The following is a 19,144-nucleotide window of genomic DNA, read 5'->3' as shown; positions in this document are numbered from 1 at the left end:
TCCAAGATGTTTACAGTATGGAATACTTGACTGCATCACTATATTTAAAAATAGATGCTTTCATAAATAAATGGGCCCCAGTTGCTTTGCATTTTAATTTAATATATATTTTTTTTGGGGGGGGCGGGGTCGTTTGGTTTTTTAAAATTTATTTAATCATTATTTTTATGTCATTGCATTATTATTATTATTATTATTATTATTATTATTATTATTGTTGTTTCTCTTTTTTCCCTACCTTGAATAAGACTCTGAAAATGGCCATTTGCAGAGTAATGTCAAAGTGTTTCTAGGTTGTGAATCAATCCAGTTTTGGAACATCTCTAATTGTATGTGGACTCTTGGTATAGATTCTCATTTCACTCCGCACAAGATGGGCAAGATTCGAGACTCATGGACTAATGACTCTTTCAAGACTTTCGTACCTTGCTTTGTTTTTATTGTACTGTACATAAGATATATGACTGCACATGTGTGACGGAGCAGCTCCGTCACTGACTGCGGCCAGCGCAACGCGCACACACGTACTACGCATCTCTCTTCCCCTCCCCGAACAATAGCACGACCAAGGGTGCACACTTGGTAGCACAAATGTAAGGACGCATACACGCAAACAGATGAAAACTTACCCAGTCTATAGAAATGCACCGCCATAACCTACCCGTCCGCTTCCGGCGGCAAAATCGGGCGGGAGAATAGGCGTCATTATATAGAGGGATGACGCGGGGGAAGACGGGTCAGGTGACGCAAAAATAATATGTTTTAATGTAGCTGGCGCTGATGAGCTGTATGGGAGCATGTGACCATTTTTTGAACACTGACCTTAAGGGAGATAAAGTTCTGTTGTGATTTCGGTTTTTTGTGTATGATTATTTTATTGTGTAGGTTGATACAAATGTATTTTCTTCTTGGTTTGTTAATTTTATTTTTATGTTGCATCTCCCGGTGAACTATGTACGTCATGTGACCTGAGTTGACCTGATTTAACCTGGAAGTGTTAGTGTCAGGTAAATGACTTGAGTGAATGGACACGCTTGGCGTTTTAGCGCTCCATGGAATTCTACCGCTGGTACAAGGCGTACACGGTAATTGCTTTGAATTATATTGTGGTTTTTTTTAAATATATTTTTGTATCTTTGGTAGTATATAATGAGTGGCTTGTGTCTTTCTTTGTTGTTTGCCAGTTTTCATGGTGCTTCATGACAAGCAAAGAAAATAAAGAAAGGGTCATGACATCAGTTTGAAGCGTGGACGAGATTTTATTGAAACCAGCAGTAGTTACAGTGAAAATGTGGCCTTCTGACCAAGGATTGCAGTGCTCCTGTGGCGAATCATCGGCGACGCTTTGGCGTGCCAACCTTCTTCGTCTTCCTTCCTGGGTGACCGCACAGCTGTTCTCTGGCGGGCCGATTGTTCTTCGGCCCTACGGTTCCTCTGCAATTCGCGTGTTGCTGTCTCCTGTGGTGGGCCGGATTGCTAACTCCGGTAGCCATCACTGCAGGCCTTCGTGTGCAATTGGCTCGCTTCACGCAAATTGAGAACTTAATAGCGTGGGTGTGTCATTTTTGTGGAATACGGGACAATCTCCGCGTCTTCAGTGGATTTCAGCGTTCAGCTCCACGTTCGTTCATTGTTGGACAATTGAAGGCTCACCTGCTGCGTTCCTGCCGTGGACTACAGTTCCTCTTCGGACTTTTTCATCTGCCGTGCCACAGGTTGTATTACACACACATAAAATGCTACCTTGGTTAATTTTGATGTTATATTAAAGTGAAATAAGAAACGTTAATATGAGAAATGCAATACATCTTACCTCCATTCTCATTTGCCTTAAGACAATGGTTTGCCTGCACATTTAAGAGGAATTTAACTTTTATTTATCATTTCAAGTGTTATGCTGTGTGAAGAGCGCTGCTTATGAAAAATGTGGGTTTGAGTGATTTGCTGCAATTTAAACACATTTTGTATTGTATTTTGTCAATTTTTTAGATTGTAAAATGTCTCATCAAAACGAACTAGAGCCAGTTGACGAATATGTGTTAAAAAGAACATGAGTGTAGCGTTTGTGGACAAAACAAAGAGGTTATCGAAGCTGATGTACCAGAAGGTGAAGGTGCAAAGAATGCTGTTAGACACTTTTCATGTACGTCATGCACAGAAAAGTCAGAAAACAAAATGAAAGAGCTTAGTGCTGCTGTTGCACAGACAAGCAAAACTAGAAGATCTTCCCGTGACAAACGTTTAACACCAAAGATGCAGGAATTAAAAGAGCAAGAACTCGCTCAGAAAGAGAAAAAGTTTAAGTCTGCCTATGAGAAATGGAAAGTCAAAGTCAGAGACGTAAGATCAGAGTTGAAGTCACAGTGCTCTGAGGCAACCTTATTTGAGCTGATGGATACAGTGGAGAAACAACAGGCTGAACTGACAGAGTTATATGACCACATACGACATACAATGGCACCAAGTCAAGAGATTAAGAGAAAAATCGATGCATGCACCGCAGTAACTACAGACCTGTTGAAGTTAATAGGGGTACGCTTAACTGAAGATGAGATGGAGTTTGATGCTGAGGCAGAGAAGGCAAGGTTATGTATGCTGCTTGACAATGAATATGCATGATCAATATATGGATCTACCGTTTCTAAAGTCACAACTCCTAGCCATCACTCTGCCCATCCTTCAGAAGTCGCAAGTATTTCTGTTAAAAGAGCAGAGGTTGCTGCACAGCTGGCAGCGAAAAAAGCTGAACTTGAAATGGAGGCCGACATAAAAGCAAAGCGTCAGCAACTAAAAAAAGCTAGAGCAGCGCAGAGACATTGAGGTCATGGAAGCAAAACTCAGAGTATATACTGAGGAGGATTTAAGAGATAAAAGTGAGCAATGTAGTCCAGCATGTGATGGGGTGATCAATCCAAGTCCACCTCCCCCTAGCATTGCGTGTTTGACGGGACAAGGTGCAAAGAATGAAGCATATCTAGTGCAAGCTCTGCAGGAGTCAATGGTCTTAACTCGACTTCCCGTTCCAGAACCTTCTGTATTTTCTGGAGATCCACTGAAGTTTATAGAGTGGAGTACAAGCTTCAAAGCTCTTATAGAGGGACGATGTTTCAATGCAGCAGACAAGTTGTTCTATTTGCAGAAGTACATTGATGGCGAGGCAAGGTCAGTTTTAGAAGGTAGTTTCTATAGAAAAGATGAACAGGCCAATCAACAAGCCTGGAAAAAGCTGAATGAAAGATATGGTCACTCTTTTGTGGTGCACCGTGCCTTCAGGGAAAAACTTAACAGATGGGTAAAGATTGGTCCAAGGGAGTATATTAAGTTAAGAGAATTTAGTGACTTTTTACAATCTTGCAGCGATGCTATGCATCATGTCAAGGGTCTTCAGGTTCTGAACGACTGTGAAGAAAACCAGAAGATGCTGGCTAAACTCCCTGATTGGGTGACAAGTAGGTGGAATTGTCATGTCACAGAAGAACTAGACCAAGGCAAAGACTATCCTGGCTTTAGTGAGTTTGCTGCATTTATTGCAAAGGAGGCACGCATAGCGTGTAATCCAGTGTCATCATTGCATGCAATTAAGAATACAGAGGAAAGGACGGTTAGAGAAACAAAACAATCACGAGCAAATACTTTTGCAACCAATGTAAGCTCCTCAGAAGCAGTGTGTTCCACAGCTAAGTCCAATGGTAGTGACACTGAAGATTCTGACTCACTCTTGACAACAGTGGCACATAACATTAGATCAGTTAAATGTGCATTTTGTGGAGAAGGTCATACTACGCATAAATGTGGGAAACTAATGGGAAGACCAGTGGAGGAGAAAAGGAAATTTGTGCTGGATAACAAGTTGTTTTGCATGCCTGAGAAAGGGACATACCTCTAGAGATTGCAGGAACAGAGCCACATGTGCACTATGTAAGAAACGCCACCCTACACCATTGCATGAAGATCGTCCTGCAGCAAATGCATCCTCACAAGCCATTCTGCCAGCTGAAGAGAATACAGTCTCACTGTCATGTTCTGTTAGTGGAGAAGCAGGCAGCAGTACATCAATGATTGTTCCAGTATGGCTCTCATCACCCAATACAGAGTCTGAAATCCTTATTTATGCCTTATTGGACACTCAGAGCAGTCATACATTTGTTGATTGGGAGGTGTGTGAAAAGCTGCAGATAGAAATGGAACCAGTAAGATTAAAGCTCTCCACAATGATGGGTGTAGACTCAGTTGTAAAGAGTCAAAGGGTTAGTGGACTCAAAGTTAGAGGGTTTGCATCAGATTGTTCCATCCACTTACCTCTCACCTATACGAGAGATTTTATTCCCCTGGAACGAGCACATATTCCTACTTCTGAGACAGCCAAGAGGTGGAAACATCTCACACCCATAGCTGACAAAATCCATGCTCTGATGGAATGTGAGGTTGGACTTTTGATAGGCTATGATTGTTCTAGAGTCCTGGTACCACGACAAGTTGTTACAGGCGGTGACTATGAGCCATACGCCATTAAGACAGACTTAGGATGGAGTATTGTAGGAAGTGTGCCACAGAGAACTAATCCTGAGAGCGTGACTGGTTTTTGCCATCGCATATCGGTCAGAGAAATGCCTCCAGTGACACCGGCTTCTGTCATAAAAGCACTTGAACTAGACTTTGCAGATACTCGAATGGGAGAGAAGAGTATATCACAGGAGGATGTTCAGTTCCTTCAGGTCTTAAAGGAAGGTGTTCATCAAAATGAATGCGGTCACATTGAAATGCCCTTACCTTTCAAAACACGCCCTCACATTCCAGACAACAAGAAACTTGCATTAGTTCGATTGAAACATCTAAAACGGAAGTTGGATAGAGATTCTAAGTTCAAACATGACTATGTGAGATTTATGGAAGGTGTCTTTAGAGATGGTGACACAGAGAAGGTAGAGGACCAAGCAAAATCAGGCAATGTGTGGTATATTCCGCACCAAGGCGTTTATCATCCCAGGAAACCAGATAAGATCAGGGTAGTTTTTGACTGCTCTGCTAGGTATGAAGGCACAGCCTTGAATGATCATTTGTTGACTGGGCCTGATCTCACTAATAGGCTTACTGGGGTGCTCTGTCGATTTCGTAAACACCCAATCGCCATCATGTGTGACGTGGAAAAAATGTTCCACAGATTTCATGTCTGTAGAGAAGATCAGGACTATCTGCATTTCTTATGGTGGGAGAATGGCGATACAAATGCAGAACCCACAGAATATCGCATGAAGGTCCACCTTTTCGGAGCATCATCTTCTCCAGGTTGTGCCAATTACGCTATGAAGCATCTCGCCAGCCTGAATGAAAGAGAGTATCCATTGGCTGCCAGCTTCATCAGGAGCCATTTTTATGTAGATGATGGACTCATAAGCTTGGAATCTGTTGATGAGGCAATTAAGTTAGCAAGGGATGCTCAGGCTGTGTGTGCTAAAGGAAAATTACATCTCCACAAATTCCTTTCCAACAACAGGAATGTACTGGAGTCAATTAGTGTGTCTGACCGTGCTGCTGAGGTCAAGAATGTCGATCTTAATCATGACCATCTTCCTGTGCAGAATGTGCTGGGAGTGAGGTGGGATGTAGAAAATGATGCCTTCTCCTTCTCAATCTCCCTTGATGAGAAATCTGCTACTCGCCGCGGAATCCTCTCAGTAGTGGCCTCCATTTATGATCCCTTAGGCTTCCTGGCCCCATTTGTCCTTTTGGGGAAGAGGGTGCTGCAGGAAATGTGTCAGAAGGGCATTAGTTGGGATGTACCCTTACCAAGTGAATTAAGGCCAAGGTGGGAGAGTTGGCTGGAAGATTTACCAAATCTGCGTAAATTACAGATCCCAAGATGCTTCATACCTCAAGGCTTTGGAAAGATCTTGAGGACTGAATTACATCATTTTTCTGATGCCAGTAGCCAGGGCTATGGTCAGTGCTCATATGTCAGGCTAGTGAATGACGAAAATGTACATTGTGCCTTAATTATGGGGAAAGCGAGGGTTGCCCCTACCAAAGTTGTCACTATACCACGATTAGAGTTGACCGCAGCAGTCATTTCTGCGGCAGTGAGCAACATGCTGAATGAAGAGCTTGACCTCAAAGTTGACAGAGAATACTTTTGGACAGACTCACAAGTAGTCCTTGGCTATATCAATAATGAGGCCAGAAGATTTCATGTCTTCGTTGCTAATCGAGTACAAAGAATTCATGAAACCACAGACCCAAAACAATGGCACTACATAAGCACAGAGGAAAACCCTGCTGACCATGCCTCTAGAGGCCTTAAAGTAGAAGAATTGATCAATTCCAACTGGTACACAGGGCCTAGATTCCTCTGGGAAAGAGAGGTAGTTGCCAATCAAGGGATGCCAGAGTTGTTGGTGGGAGACCCTGAGGTTAAATCTCTCCAAGTGTTGGAAACTAAGGTTGCAGAAGAAACTGATTTCTTGCAATGCTTGTCACGCTTCTCAAAATGGACTCTGGCTGTGAATGTTGTGGCTCGGATCCAAAGATTGGCAAAGAGGTCGAAGACACCAGCGCCCTTGAGTGTGGAGGAAAGAAGGAAGGTTGCATTGACTCTCATCCAGCTTGCGCAGCGAGAAGCCGTGAACGCTCAGCCAAGAGTGTGGGAAGGTCACTCGCAGCAATCAATTGTACCAACTGGACCCATTCTTTCAGGATGGTGTGATAAGGGTGGGAGAAAGACTAAGGAGAGCAACAGCACCGTTTGAAGTGAGACATCCAGTAATCCTTCCCAAAGAAAGTAATGTCACATGCCTTGTTCTTGCATACCACCATGAGAGAACACAGCATCAGGGTAGAGGACAGACCCTCAATGAACTTAGAGCCAATGGCTACTGGGTTATTGGTGGTAGCAAGGTTGTAGCCCAGTATATAAGGAAATGTGTCTTGTGTAGAAGGGTTCGTGGGCCACTAGAGCAGCAACGAATGGCAGACCTCCCTAGTGACCGTATAGATCCTTCCCCACCTTTTATCTATTGTGGTATGGACTGCTTTGGTCCATTCTACACCAAGCAAGGTCGCAAGGTACAAAAACGATATGGCCTTCTCTTTACCTGTCTCAGCTCCAGAGTGGTTCACATAGAGATGTTGGAAGATATGACCACTGATACTTTCATTAACGCTTTGCAATGTTTTATAGCCATCCGAGGAGCTGTTAGACATCTTTGATCAGACCAAGGAACCAACTTTGTTGGAGCAAAAGGTGAACTGGGCAAAGCACTAAGGGAAGTCAGCAAGGAGAGAGTGACTGCATATCTGGGAACCAAACAGTGTGATTTTTGTCTGAATGCACCTAGTGCAAGTCATGCTGGTGGTGCCTGGGAGCAGCAGATCAGAACAGTGAGGAGTGTGATGAGCTCAGTTCTAGCACAGTGTGCTGGGCATCTAAATGATGCTTCCTTGCGAACATTCTTTTATGAAGCGATGTCTATAGTCAACAACCGTCCACTTACTGTGGATAGCATCACTGATCCCACAAGCTTAGAGCCGCTCACTCCCAACCATCTGCTTACCATGAAGTCATGTATCCCGCTTCCCCCACCAGGTAGATTTGATAAGGAAGATCTTTATACAAGAAAACGGTGGAGGCAGGTGCAAAACCTGTGTGAGCAATTTTGGTGTAGGTGGAGGAAGGAATATCTTGCCAACATCTCTCTAAGGCAACGGTGGCACTCTCCCAGGAGGAATGTGCAGGTCTGGGACATTGTAATTGTAAGGGATGACGAAGTTCCTCACAATAAATGGAAGCTGGCCAGGGTTCTGGAAGTCTGCCAGAGTGATGATGGACTAGTACGCAAAGTTATAATACAGGTGGGGGAACGAAGGTTGGGAAAAAGGGGTGAACGTCTCACCAAGCCCTCCATTATTGAGCGGCCTATACAAAAGTTGGTTGTCCTGGTAGCCAAAAGTTGAAATCCAGTTTTGCTACTTTGTGGTATATGCAAATTATTTTTATGATATGGTGTATCATCCTTCTTGCTCTGAGTTTCAGTGTTAAATTCTATGTGGTGTGCAATGTTTTAACTCTTTTATAATACTGTGTGGGAATTTTTAAATGAATGCGATTATGAATTAAAGTGTTTCAATTATATGCTGGGTCTAATGTACTGTGAAACCTAGAAATTACCATTGATTGTATTTTGTATGTATAATTCAAGGTAATTTGGTGGGAGTGTAGCTGGCGCTGATGGGCTGTATGGGAGCATGTGACCATTTTTTGAACACTGACCTTAAGGGAGATAAAGTTCTGTTGTGATTTCGGTTTTTTGTGTATGATTATTTTATTGTGTAGGTTGATACGAATGTATTTTCTTCTTGGTTTGTTAATTTTATTTTTATGTTGCATCTCCCGGTGAACTATGTATGTCATGTGACCTGAGTTGACCTGATTTAACCTGGAAGTGTTAGTGTCAGGTAAATGACTTGAGTGAATGGACACACTTGGCGTTTTAGCGCTCCATGGAATTCTACCGCTGGTACAAGGCGTACACGGTTATTGCTTTGAATTATATTGTGTTTTTTTTTAAATATATTTTTGTATCTTTGGTAGTATATAATGAGTGGCTTGTGTCTTTCTTTGTTGTTTGCCAGTTTTCACGGTGCTTCATGACAAGCAAAGAAAATAAAGAAAGAGTCATGACATCAGTTTGAAGTGTGGACGAGATTTTATTGAAACCAGCAGTAGTTACATTTAATAATAACGTCAATCTGGCCAAGGTCAAGCCATTTCTATAGTAGACGGAAAGATGACCAAACGTGTATATTTTTGTGGGATGTTTGGGATAATTATTTATGGGAAAAACGGACACTACAATGAAGGGAAGCTGTTTTTTTTTTTTTTTTTTGAGGCCTAGTGGGAGGGGCTACGGATATAAAAAGGGTCTGCCTGGGCCCTACTAGGAGAGTGTGGTGAGTTACAGAGAAGATAACAGGGAGTCTTGTGTTGAATGGGCTTGTGCTGAGTTGTTGAAGAGCTCATTTTTTTTCTCCCCCCATTTGTGTATATAGCGCATTTCTGCTTAATTTTTGTTTTATTTAGTTTCTTTCACGTTATTTGGATTTTGGGTTGTAAATACTGGCACTGCTTACATCTGGTGAGGTGAGGACAATAAAGGAAAGAAAAAAAACCCACAACCATATTTTCTGACTGAGCCTGTTTTGTTTTTTGTTTTTTTTTTTGGGGGGGGGGGGGGTTCGAAAGAACCCCGCAACAACATGATAAATGGAAATAAAAAGTTACAAAAAAAGTAAATTACACAGGGAAAATAATAATAATTGACTGCGCTAGTACTGGCCTTTGCTAACACTACACTGGCTGGAAGGTAACTGAATTGCCATTTTTCTCATCTTTCTGGGTTCTTCGGGTAGCAGTGAAAATTTAAACCAGGCTTATCTCCACGTCCATTATTGCATACAAAAGCACTACAGATCTCTGGCATTGTTCTTTTAGATAGAACTTCTACAACTTTATCTGTAAATATTTCCTGAATTGGGCTTACAATCACTCGTGTACACTTGCGCCGGTCAATGTCCAACACAAAGCTTGGCCGGATAAACAAATCCGCAGGTACGATGACATCATATGAAAGGCCTGAACAACTCCATACTCGCTACCATGGAGTTGAGCCCATGCATTCTAAGGCTAAGATAGCTAAGCACGAGCTAGAATGATTTAGTCATCTGTCCAGAAAATTATGTCATCTAACCTTGCTCTATCTTGCATTTGCACTCATTAGGCAGGCTTTACTTTTCTTTTACGCTGGCTTTTAGCTGATAGGAGAGCGGAGTCCGCCATGTTTGCCCATGCCGACTTGTTTTGGTTAAAACTAGGTCAAGCACGCCCCACGGTCGTCACATGATATTGTTGCTCACTTGCTCTGCCGATCTCCGGAATCGTAAAATGCGAGACACTTTTTATCTCGGTAAAACATTTACACACAGGATACACGGTGTCTGCAGCAGTGAAACACCCCAAAACTTCAACAGCAACAGAAATAGAACATTTTTACCCAGAATTCAACTTTGCAGTCAGCACCTTTAATTAGGTCTGTGATATTGCCACAGTACCTAATACAGTTCTGGCATGGATCACATTTTGCATTTTTTACCCCTTTCAAACGTATCAGTTAATAGTTTGTGTGTGTGGGACATGGTGGAAGAGTTACATTCTCGCTCATATACAAAGCATAAATACAGTGTTGATAATTGTATCAATACTTCAGTATTCAACTCAATCATCCCTAAAAGATGTTATTCAAGTTTGAGTAGCACTTCATTTTCTCGTTATGCTCAACCTCGAGGTGGCTGAGTGTTGTACAAAGAGAAGAGTTACACTATATGGCCAAAAGTAGACAAATCATTTCCAAGTGCTTGTTGAACACCCCATTACAGCTTCAGTTCCTTTTTGTCGTTATAATATCCTCCAGTCTTCTGGGAGGGCTTCAGTGGTGTAGTCTATGTGATACGCAGGTATACACCATATATCCACTGGGAAAGGTCAATGACTTGCATATACCCTCTTAAAAATGTGCGAGAATACGTAACATCATTTTGTGACAGAGCTTTCATACTTCCATTCATTAAAATCATCGTCTGTCAGCACTGACCTCTTGGACCTCTGGGGCTTCCGTCACCTGTGACCTGTTGCCAAGCAACAACAATGCACTTGCTTGGCGGTCAATCTCATTTGAACACATAAGAAAATCAACGAAGGCAAATCACAGAATTGAATGATGAAGCAAAAACAAAGTCAAACGACACTCCGAGTGTTTTCGAAAGCTTGCCTGTGAAGCTACTGCTGCTTCAAGTGACATGAACTTTAAAGGACATGGGACATGAAACATAAATGCACGCAGTTTCTTTCCATTAAAAATATGAATTAATTGCATCAACAAATACAAAATTATCTATTAAATTCAGCAAAATCGTTATATTCGTGATGATTATATGGCATTTCTGCTCGAGCTCCGATATGCATATTTTACAACTGGAAGAGCCGCTGTCACATGATCATACATCACAAAAACTTTCGGGCACAGCACAAGCGGGTAGATGAATGGAGAAGTGAATGACAAGAAAATTGTTTTTATAGTCTTTAACGTACATTGAACATCATGGTGTATTGTGCTGCTTATGGTTGCAATAATTCCAATGGGAAATGCCCTGGAGTAAGTTTTTTTGCATTCCCCAAGGACCCGAAGCTGAGGAAAGTGTGGGCTCACTACTGCCCTTTGCACCTACTGTTTCCCACAAACTGTGTTCGGACCATTTCACTGAGGATTCTTTCAACATTAATACTCAGGTACTGAGCGATATTAATTGCCAAGCCAAATTTAAGAGGCCGTATAGCCGGGTTCATGGAGGCAGTGATAGCGCCATAATATACAGGGCCTAACATTCCTACAACTGTAGAAACAGTCAAGAAATCCTGTAACATTAATGGACATTTAAATAAATGTTATGTTGGTAAGTTTGTTTAACTTTTCTTAATTTTCATCTCTTTCGCCAAACGGCGTAGTGTTGTTGGCTGTGTGATGGTGTTTCGCCATTTTGAATGTTTTCATCTCGGACTCTGGAAGCATTGTATCTCAATCTCGAAAAATATCAGCAAAAAAAAAACTAGCTTGCAACGGACTTTAGCTAGATCTATGATGAACTTTCAATTTATGATACAAAAATAATACTTCTTTCAACAGATCATTAGGCCAAAAAAAAAAAAGTGTGTTTCCGGTAACATGAAATACTAAAATAAGGTCGGTAGGTAGGAAAAAGTTTTTTTTTCTTAATTTTTTTTTTTATTTTGTTCGAAAAAATTAACACAAGTAAACATCTTACAAAATAGTATTTTGGCACAGAATCCTTTATACCACACATCATAATAAAATAAAAGTGTTTTAAATCTTTAAACGAATAAAAAAAAAAATATCGCAAGAGTTCGAGTTATGATCTACGGAAGCGATATTTCATGATATTTTTATGTAATAATGTGAAAACACCTTATCAAGAAATAACGTGAAAATAACGTCCTAGGCTAGGCTACTTCCATTAAAAGCAGACGGCCTAGCCTAGCCTACTGTAGAACTTGGGTCGAGCAAAAACACCGAGCACAAACATGGCTGAATCCTGAATGACTCCTATTTGTATAAATAGGGGACTACATAGGCGGTAAAATGTAGTGTTTTTCCCTGCCATGGAAGTGCACTTGTATACTGAAGAGGAAACAATTTGCATTACAGCCTTGAATGAGGATTCAAAATGGCGGCTCGGCTCAGTTTTCCCTTCCTCCTTCAGTATACAAGTGCGCTTCCATGTTTATGCAGGAGTGCGGATAGAAGTGGCGAAACATTTTACTTTTTATCGTTTCTTTCACAACTTGAATGCGTTGAAACAAAAAATTATGACAAACTAATGCCGCTTACACTAAAAGATCGAGGGAAATTTGTAATAAAAACTTTACGGTCGGCAATTTCGACGCGGAAATTCTCGATCGGTCGGGTTACCGGAAACACACTATATTTTTTTTATTTGGCCTTAGTCTTTGAGCAGAATTGTTTTTAACTTACCAGGAAGTATTATCGAGCCGACCACTTTCAGTTTCATGGGGATTGAATGAACTCTCACTCTCAGAATCATCTGACCCATCAGAGTAAAGACAAGATCCATGTTCATGTGAATTTCCAGCTATCGGTTCGAATTGATAGGGTCTAACTTCACATCTCTGTGAAACATCGGGAATGTCACTGTCGATGGTGTCCATTTCGGTAACCTGTTTACATTAGATTCCCAAGTGCTGGCTCCTTGGAAAGTTTTTGTGACGTCACGGGTCACGTGACCACCTAGCTCATTAACGAATCCTTGTTTTACGCTGATGTATAAAAAAACTTGAATAATGTGATGATTTTCACATTTTTGATGCCCTGCAGTGATTTAGATGGCATTTCTTATGTCCTTTATACATAATTATACCCAGAAAAAAATCCATGTCCCATATCCTTTAAGGTTGGAGAAGAAAAAGCGCCAGATGAGACTGAGGCCATCCTACATAGTACGAGCCCGACGCTAGCATAACGTTACCTGATAAGTGAAATTAGCATACGTTATCATTAACACAACTGTAATAGCAGAAGATTGTTTGTTTTTTCTTGTTTTTCTTCGACAATGGTTTTGAAGGTAAGTGTGCTTTTTCAGAATATTCTGTAATAAATGAGTGTTGGTGACAGAACTGCAGAAATATTCATTGTTATATATATATATATATATATATATATATATATATATATATTTTTTTTTTTCATTATTGTTAATTATTGTTAATGTCATTGGCTGTTGAAAGTCTTGTGTGCGTATAATAAATTGACATGTTGATGATCCATCCCCAGTCTGTCAGAATACTTTCAATGTACATTAGTAAGTGTGATGGTCCTTATGAGGTGTTGCTTTGAAACAGGTGTCGCTCCAAGACGTGTTGCTCTGGGACGGGTGAGTACGAGTATAACAGTATACCCACTTCAAAAAACTAGACTACATCACTGGAGGGCTTTCCACTAGACTTCAGGATGTGGCTATGGGGGTTTGTGTTCATTCAGCCACAAAAGCATTAGGTCAAGTGAGGAGGTCTTGGCATTCCAGTTCATCTCAAAAGTCTTCAGTGGGGTTGAGGATAAATATAAGGACAAGCGTTTGTTTCTCTGCTTGTTGGAAGAGAGAAGAAGAAGAAAAAAAACCCCACTGGTGACCACTAGATCAAAAATGAATAACTGCATAACCCATTTGTCCTGGACGCCTGGGGTAGTGATCTGTCTAACCCTGCAAGTACATGAATGGGAGGAAGAGCTCTAAATAGATTTAAGGGGGAGGAAAAAAAAAAAAGCTATGTGAGGCTTGTTGTTGGAATGCCAATAAAAAAGGAATTACAGTAATCAAGACAAACGGTTATAAAGACATGGGAAAGTCTGTGCAGCTTTTTCTTTGAGCAGTATTACAAATATGGAAGATAATATGACCCAAAAATAGCATTTAAATAATAGAGGACAGAGCCAAGGAGCGATCCCAGAGGAACACCCAGTGTCACAGTTCCAGTACAGGATGTGTGTTTGCCACAAATCTGGAACACCAATAGCTGAGACACAGAAATGGTTATATCATGAATTATGGTATCAAAAGCAGCACTTAGATCAAGATAAAATCTCATCACATACTTTCCCACCACCACAGAAAACACAGCCTTCAGTCTGAGTCTTCCAGAGTGAGGCCACATTTTTTGAGAGTGCGTCGGACGTACGGCATGGCGTCCTGAAGGAACCACTCTCTTTTGTACAGCACCAGCATCACATCCAGCAACAGACTGTGCTCCCTCCTTCTACATACACACAAACAGTACAAGACAAAAACAATATCATACTTGACTAAAACACTTTAAAAAAGTGTCAGAATGTCAGAATAAAAATGCCCAGTACATTAATGTGAATTAAATTACATTTAACAGTTATTCTATGAAATTGAGTCGTACATGAGCTGATAGGTGACGAGGCGCGTAGCACCGAGTTGTCTAAAATCCATGTACAATGAGATTGAGTGGAATAACGGTTTTATTCTATCCACATTCACTGGATTTTGAGAAACAGAGCATTTTTATTTTTTGCAAATTTGATAAATAAAAACTTTAGATAAAACGTCCGACAAAATCATTTCTGTTTAGAATGTAAAACCGGCGAAATGACAGGAGCAATTTGAAAAATGTGATAATTCTTGAAAAAAACAAAATGTTCTCACCACCAAATACTTTTATTCCATATTTTGTTGCGTTTTTGTAATTTTTGGGGTTGTTTCCGAGGAGGGTTTTTATTTTGTCCTCGCTTGGTTCAGCAACACACACCGCCATTTTGTTTTTCTCTACTCACAGTATATGAGCTGATATCCTAGTAGAAGAGTAGCCAATCAGAGCGTGTGATTGCTCATATCCAGTGAATGTGGATAGAATAAAAAGAAATATATGTAGTAGAAGTTGTGTTTTCTAAAACTGCGGGGTTTTTTGAAGGGTAATAACTACAATAGGCCACTATAAAACATTTATGAGCACTGAATACATATTTTATATAGCAGGGTTTTATGTAGGGGAGAGCAGAGAGACTTGGGACAGTTTGTATTCCCATAAATTAATTTCCACCGATCAGATTTTAGAAGACATCAGAAGTTCGATATTGCCCCTGAGAGTAACGGACTTTCTTCGGAGCCATGAAGCTGGACCCTGCAGTAAGGCCTGTATAGTTCAATATTTCTGTCGACCAAAACGTGCATTTTCTACTCCTTGAATTAATTTGTTAAAAATGTGGGCGTGTCCCTGCATGAAGATTAATCTGATTTCATTCCTTCTTGAGAATGGAACTGTTTTGTCGAGTCAGATTTTGGGTAAACTGACATTTTTCTATCACTATCAGCATTGTGTGTTCATACAGTTCATATGGGACAAGTTTTGATCATAAATAACAAATGTACAATTAAGCTAGGTATTTTATTTTTGTGCCATGGCTCCACACTATGTCCCAAGTCTGCCAAACTTAACCCCTTCGGACACAAGGAAAAATGCTATGGAACTTCATGTGTACAATTGTACACATTATGTCCAAAGGATAATGTTCCCCCTCAGTGTCTCATGTCTCCCTGCAAAAATAATAACAGAGGAAGTGAGTCCTGAAGGCCAGTGTATGTGACAAGCTGAGAAACTCATGTTGTGCTAAGAGGGTGCAGTAAATTCTCTCTAACGCAGTATGAATGTGACGCGACCTGCAAAGAATTTCACACGCTCTACAAAAGCTGTAAACATGTCCCAAGTCTCCCTGCTCTCCCCCAAGCTTTCTATCAAAACCAGTGAGATGGATTTTCTGAAGTATATTTTAAACATGAAATAAAGAAAAGCGAACCCTGAATTATCTTTATGGGTCAACTGAAAAGGTTATAGTTGACTTTTTTAACTTTATCATGGAAGTTATTGCATTGCCTTTTCCAACAGCAGTTCAAGGAAATTGAGAAATCCCCTGTGAAGTATTTGTTGTCGAATACTCTTCTCCGGAAAGGTTGGTGGTCTACTTGACTTCAAGCAGCATTTCAGGACAAATCTCAGGACAATAGATTTGTAATGCCATCAAACTAGTGTTAATCAAATTTGCCATTACAACACTGTTTTAAATCACCAAGTAATGTGTTTTTGGTAGAAATTAATTAAATAATTCCTAAGATAAGTATAAAAATATCACAACAATCTCATTGTCAACCCATGATGATATGATGATAACTGAGGGGTTTTTTTCCTCCTTCTCATGTAAAGACATAAAACCTTGGTCACTTCACAAGCTTTGACTTCAGAAAATCATCCAGCATTATATGAATTATACAACTTATGAACATGTTATAAAGGCCATAGATAAGTGTCCTTCAAAGTGAGTTTTAATTTTAGGTTTGTAAGCAATAATATCTGTGTCTTATTCAATGATTTCAAACTCACGTGATGAATGATTTGTTCATGTCTGTATGCTCTTGAGAGTGTGTGAGTGAGTGAGTTTGTGAGTGTGTACGTACACACGTGCGTTATACTCACAGTTGTTTGTAGAGGTTAGGTTTGGGTATTGTTGGTTCACAGTGGCAGGTGTGTGAAGTCGGCTCGGATGGTTCAGATGATTCTTGGAAGCCAGAGCATGAGCTAAAGCAACACTTACTCCTTTTATCTTTGGGGGGGGGGGGGGGGGGCAGAGACAATTCAAAGAACATAACTTCCTATAACATATTATAATCTGGTATCATAAAAACTAATAAGTTTCAAAATTTAAAAACAGAAATGCATACATTTACAAACTTATTATAGTAACATGGGCATTATATTGTTGTGAATTTAGGTCATCATTTATACCCTGAAGCTGTCTGATGTTGAAGTCACTTTATGACTTTATATATACACACACATGTTAATAGAGAGAATTCTATCCCTCGTCAAAAAAAATTCCCATGCAGGGATTGGCCAAGGATAGCTCACGTGACATAAAATAGTTCCACCATTGATTAAGCAATGTATCTTGTGATGTCAAAAATTAAAATAATGGATATGGTGTGAGTCAGTCATGGAATATTCTGGATCTACCATGAACTGACGTCACAATTTCAAGCTCTACAGCCGACTCGAATCACAGTTGTGACTCCGTAAGCATGTGTGTGTGTGTAGATCTACGTATCATGATCATGCCTGGTGAGGCAGAGTTGAACCTCTGATTTTGTTTTTTCAGGTTTATTGCTAATTCTTTGTAGTTAACAGTTTTAGTTTGGAATTTTTTTGATGAGTCATATAAATCAACTTTACCATACACTGAGAGGCTCTGGGAATTATAGGTTCTCTGTGGTGACTAGCATAGTACTATTTTCTTTAGGGCTGTGCTGCTCACAAAATAGTACTATACCAGTCACCTCAGAGAATCCATAATTTCAACTGGAGCCTTTTAGTGCATGGTATATTTGATTAATGTAGTGATGTAATGCTGTAATAATTGTATTTTGTTACTTCCCACCCCTATGGGATTCACTGATGCATCCTGGGAGTTTATGGGGTTAATAAACAGCAGGATCTGGTTGCACCAGAGTTTGTACTAGGTCTGAAGGCAAGTGCATAAAACTGAAAACCAAAAGGCCCAACTGGTCATTTCTGAGAAGATCGGTCTTAAAATTCACCCCTAGCTGAGAGCAGGGATACAGCCACCACTCTACCATGGGTTATAAGCAATCCTTTTGAAAGACATAAATATCACTATACAACAAAATAAAGAGAAAATACTTAAATTTATACGCATAATTTTATTGCGCACGACAAGCCTGTTTCGACAGGGACTTGCTCTCTCATCAGGTGCGGCAAGAATATCGATACACATATCACTATAAATAGGTACTCTGGACAGGGATCATGCACTGGTTGAATGCATAGTTTGAGCCAAGACATCCATCCATCCATTATCTGTAGCCGCTTATCCTGTTCTACAGGGTCGCAGGCAAGCTGGAGCCTATCCCAGCTGACTATGGGTGAGAGGCGGGGTACACCCTGGACAAGTCACCAGGTCATCGCAGGGGAGCCAAAACATTTCTTCTAAAATTTGATTTTATCTACAATCTTTTATTGACAAAATCAGCAGTTATACCACCTTAGGTAAGACCTGTTGGTACCATATGGGGCTCTGTGTGTGTGTGTGTGTGTGTGTGTGTACGTGCGAGAGAGAGAGAGAGAGAGAGAGAGAGAGAGAGAGAGAGTGCGCATGTTAACGGAAGTGTCTGGTGTGTCTCCAGTCTTCCTTTTTAGTCTATGTCTGTATGTTCCACACCTCACTGCCATAATAATTACTTTTGTCATTAGAAGTTGTCATCATAATGACCCTTATCATCACCACCACAATAACCTATTAACAACATCAATATAATAACCACCATCATAACCTTCAACATCATAATGACCATCATCATAAGCTTTGCCACCATAATCATCATAATAAACTTCAACATCATAATAACCACCACCATCATCATAATAACCTTCATCATCTTCACCAGCATCATAACGGTCAACATCATAACATTCATCATTATAATACTCTTCATCATAAGCTTCGTCATCTGTGTGCACGTGTTTCCCTCACCTTGAGGAAGATTGCTGGTGCACTGTTGACGAACACTGTGTGACACAAGAAGCATTTCCGTGTTAGTGGTGACCGTGTGTGTGTGTGAGGAGTGCGTGTCCGTATGGGAGTTGCATGCATTTGTTTGTGTGTGTGAGCCGTGTGTGTCTGTGATGCCATTGCAACTAGAGCATGGTCTGGAGTTGGCTTCTTTCAAGAGGGCTTCAAGTCTTGCTTTTAGTTCTGCATTCTCTAAACAAACCTGCAGGAGGCAGTACGCACATACAGAACCACACACAAACACATCCTTGTGTTAAAACACACTTAAGTGTACACAGCAAATTTTAAAACGTGTATTAATTTACATACTCTTTCATAGCAGCTTTTGGTGTCATCTACGTGAGAGAGCAGCTCAGCCTGCAACACACAGCAATAACGGCAATAACAGCTTCCATCTGAATTTAACA

General features: G+C 40.5%; 2 protein-coding genes across 2 annotated transcripts in view; both read right to left on the bottom strand.

Annotated features, from left to right (window-relative positions):
• LOC132894679 (zinc finger protein 260-like) overlaps positions 1-19,144 on the bottom strand; it is a 414,543-nt gene that overhangs the window by 132,684 nt on the left and 262,715 nt on the right. The window lies entirely within an intron of this gene.
• The window catches only part of si:ch211-63b16.4 (uncharacterized), a 166,337-nt gene continuing 161,452 nt past the window's right edge, over positions 14,260-19,144 (bottom strand). Inside the window, exons 19-22 of the mRNA XM_060932841.1 lie at positions 19,047-19,094; positions 18,699-18,939; positions 16,628-16,754; positions 14,260-14,392 (exon numbers count right to left, since the gene is read on the bottom strand). Of these exons, the coding sequence (XP_060788824.1) occupies positions 14,260-14,392; positions 16,628-16,754; positions 18,699-18,939; positions 19,047-19,094 (549 nt within the window). The remainder of the gene's footprint in view (positions 14,393-16,627; positions 16,755-18,698; positions 18,940-19,046; positions 19,095-19,144) is intronic.

The sequence above is a fragment of the Neoarius graeffei genome, chromosome 11, assembly GCF_027579695.1.
Source record: "Neoarius graeffei isolate fNeoGra1 chromosome 11, fNeoGra1.pri, whole genome shotgun sequence".
In the NCBI taxonomy this organism is placed as follows: Eukaryota; Metazoa; Chordata; class Actinopteri; order Siluriformes; family Ariidae; genus Neoarius; species Neoarius graeffei.
The sequence above is the reverse complement of the archived record's forward strand: the minus strand, read 5'-3'. Positions and strand labels throughout refer to the sequence as shown.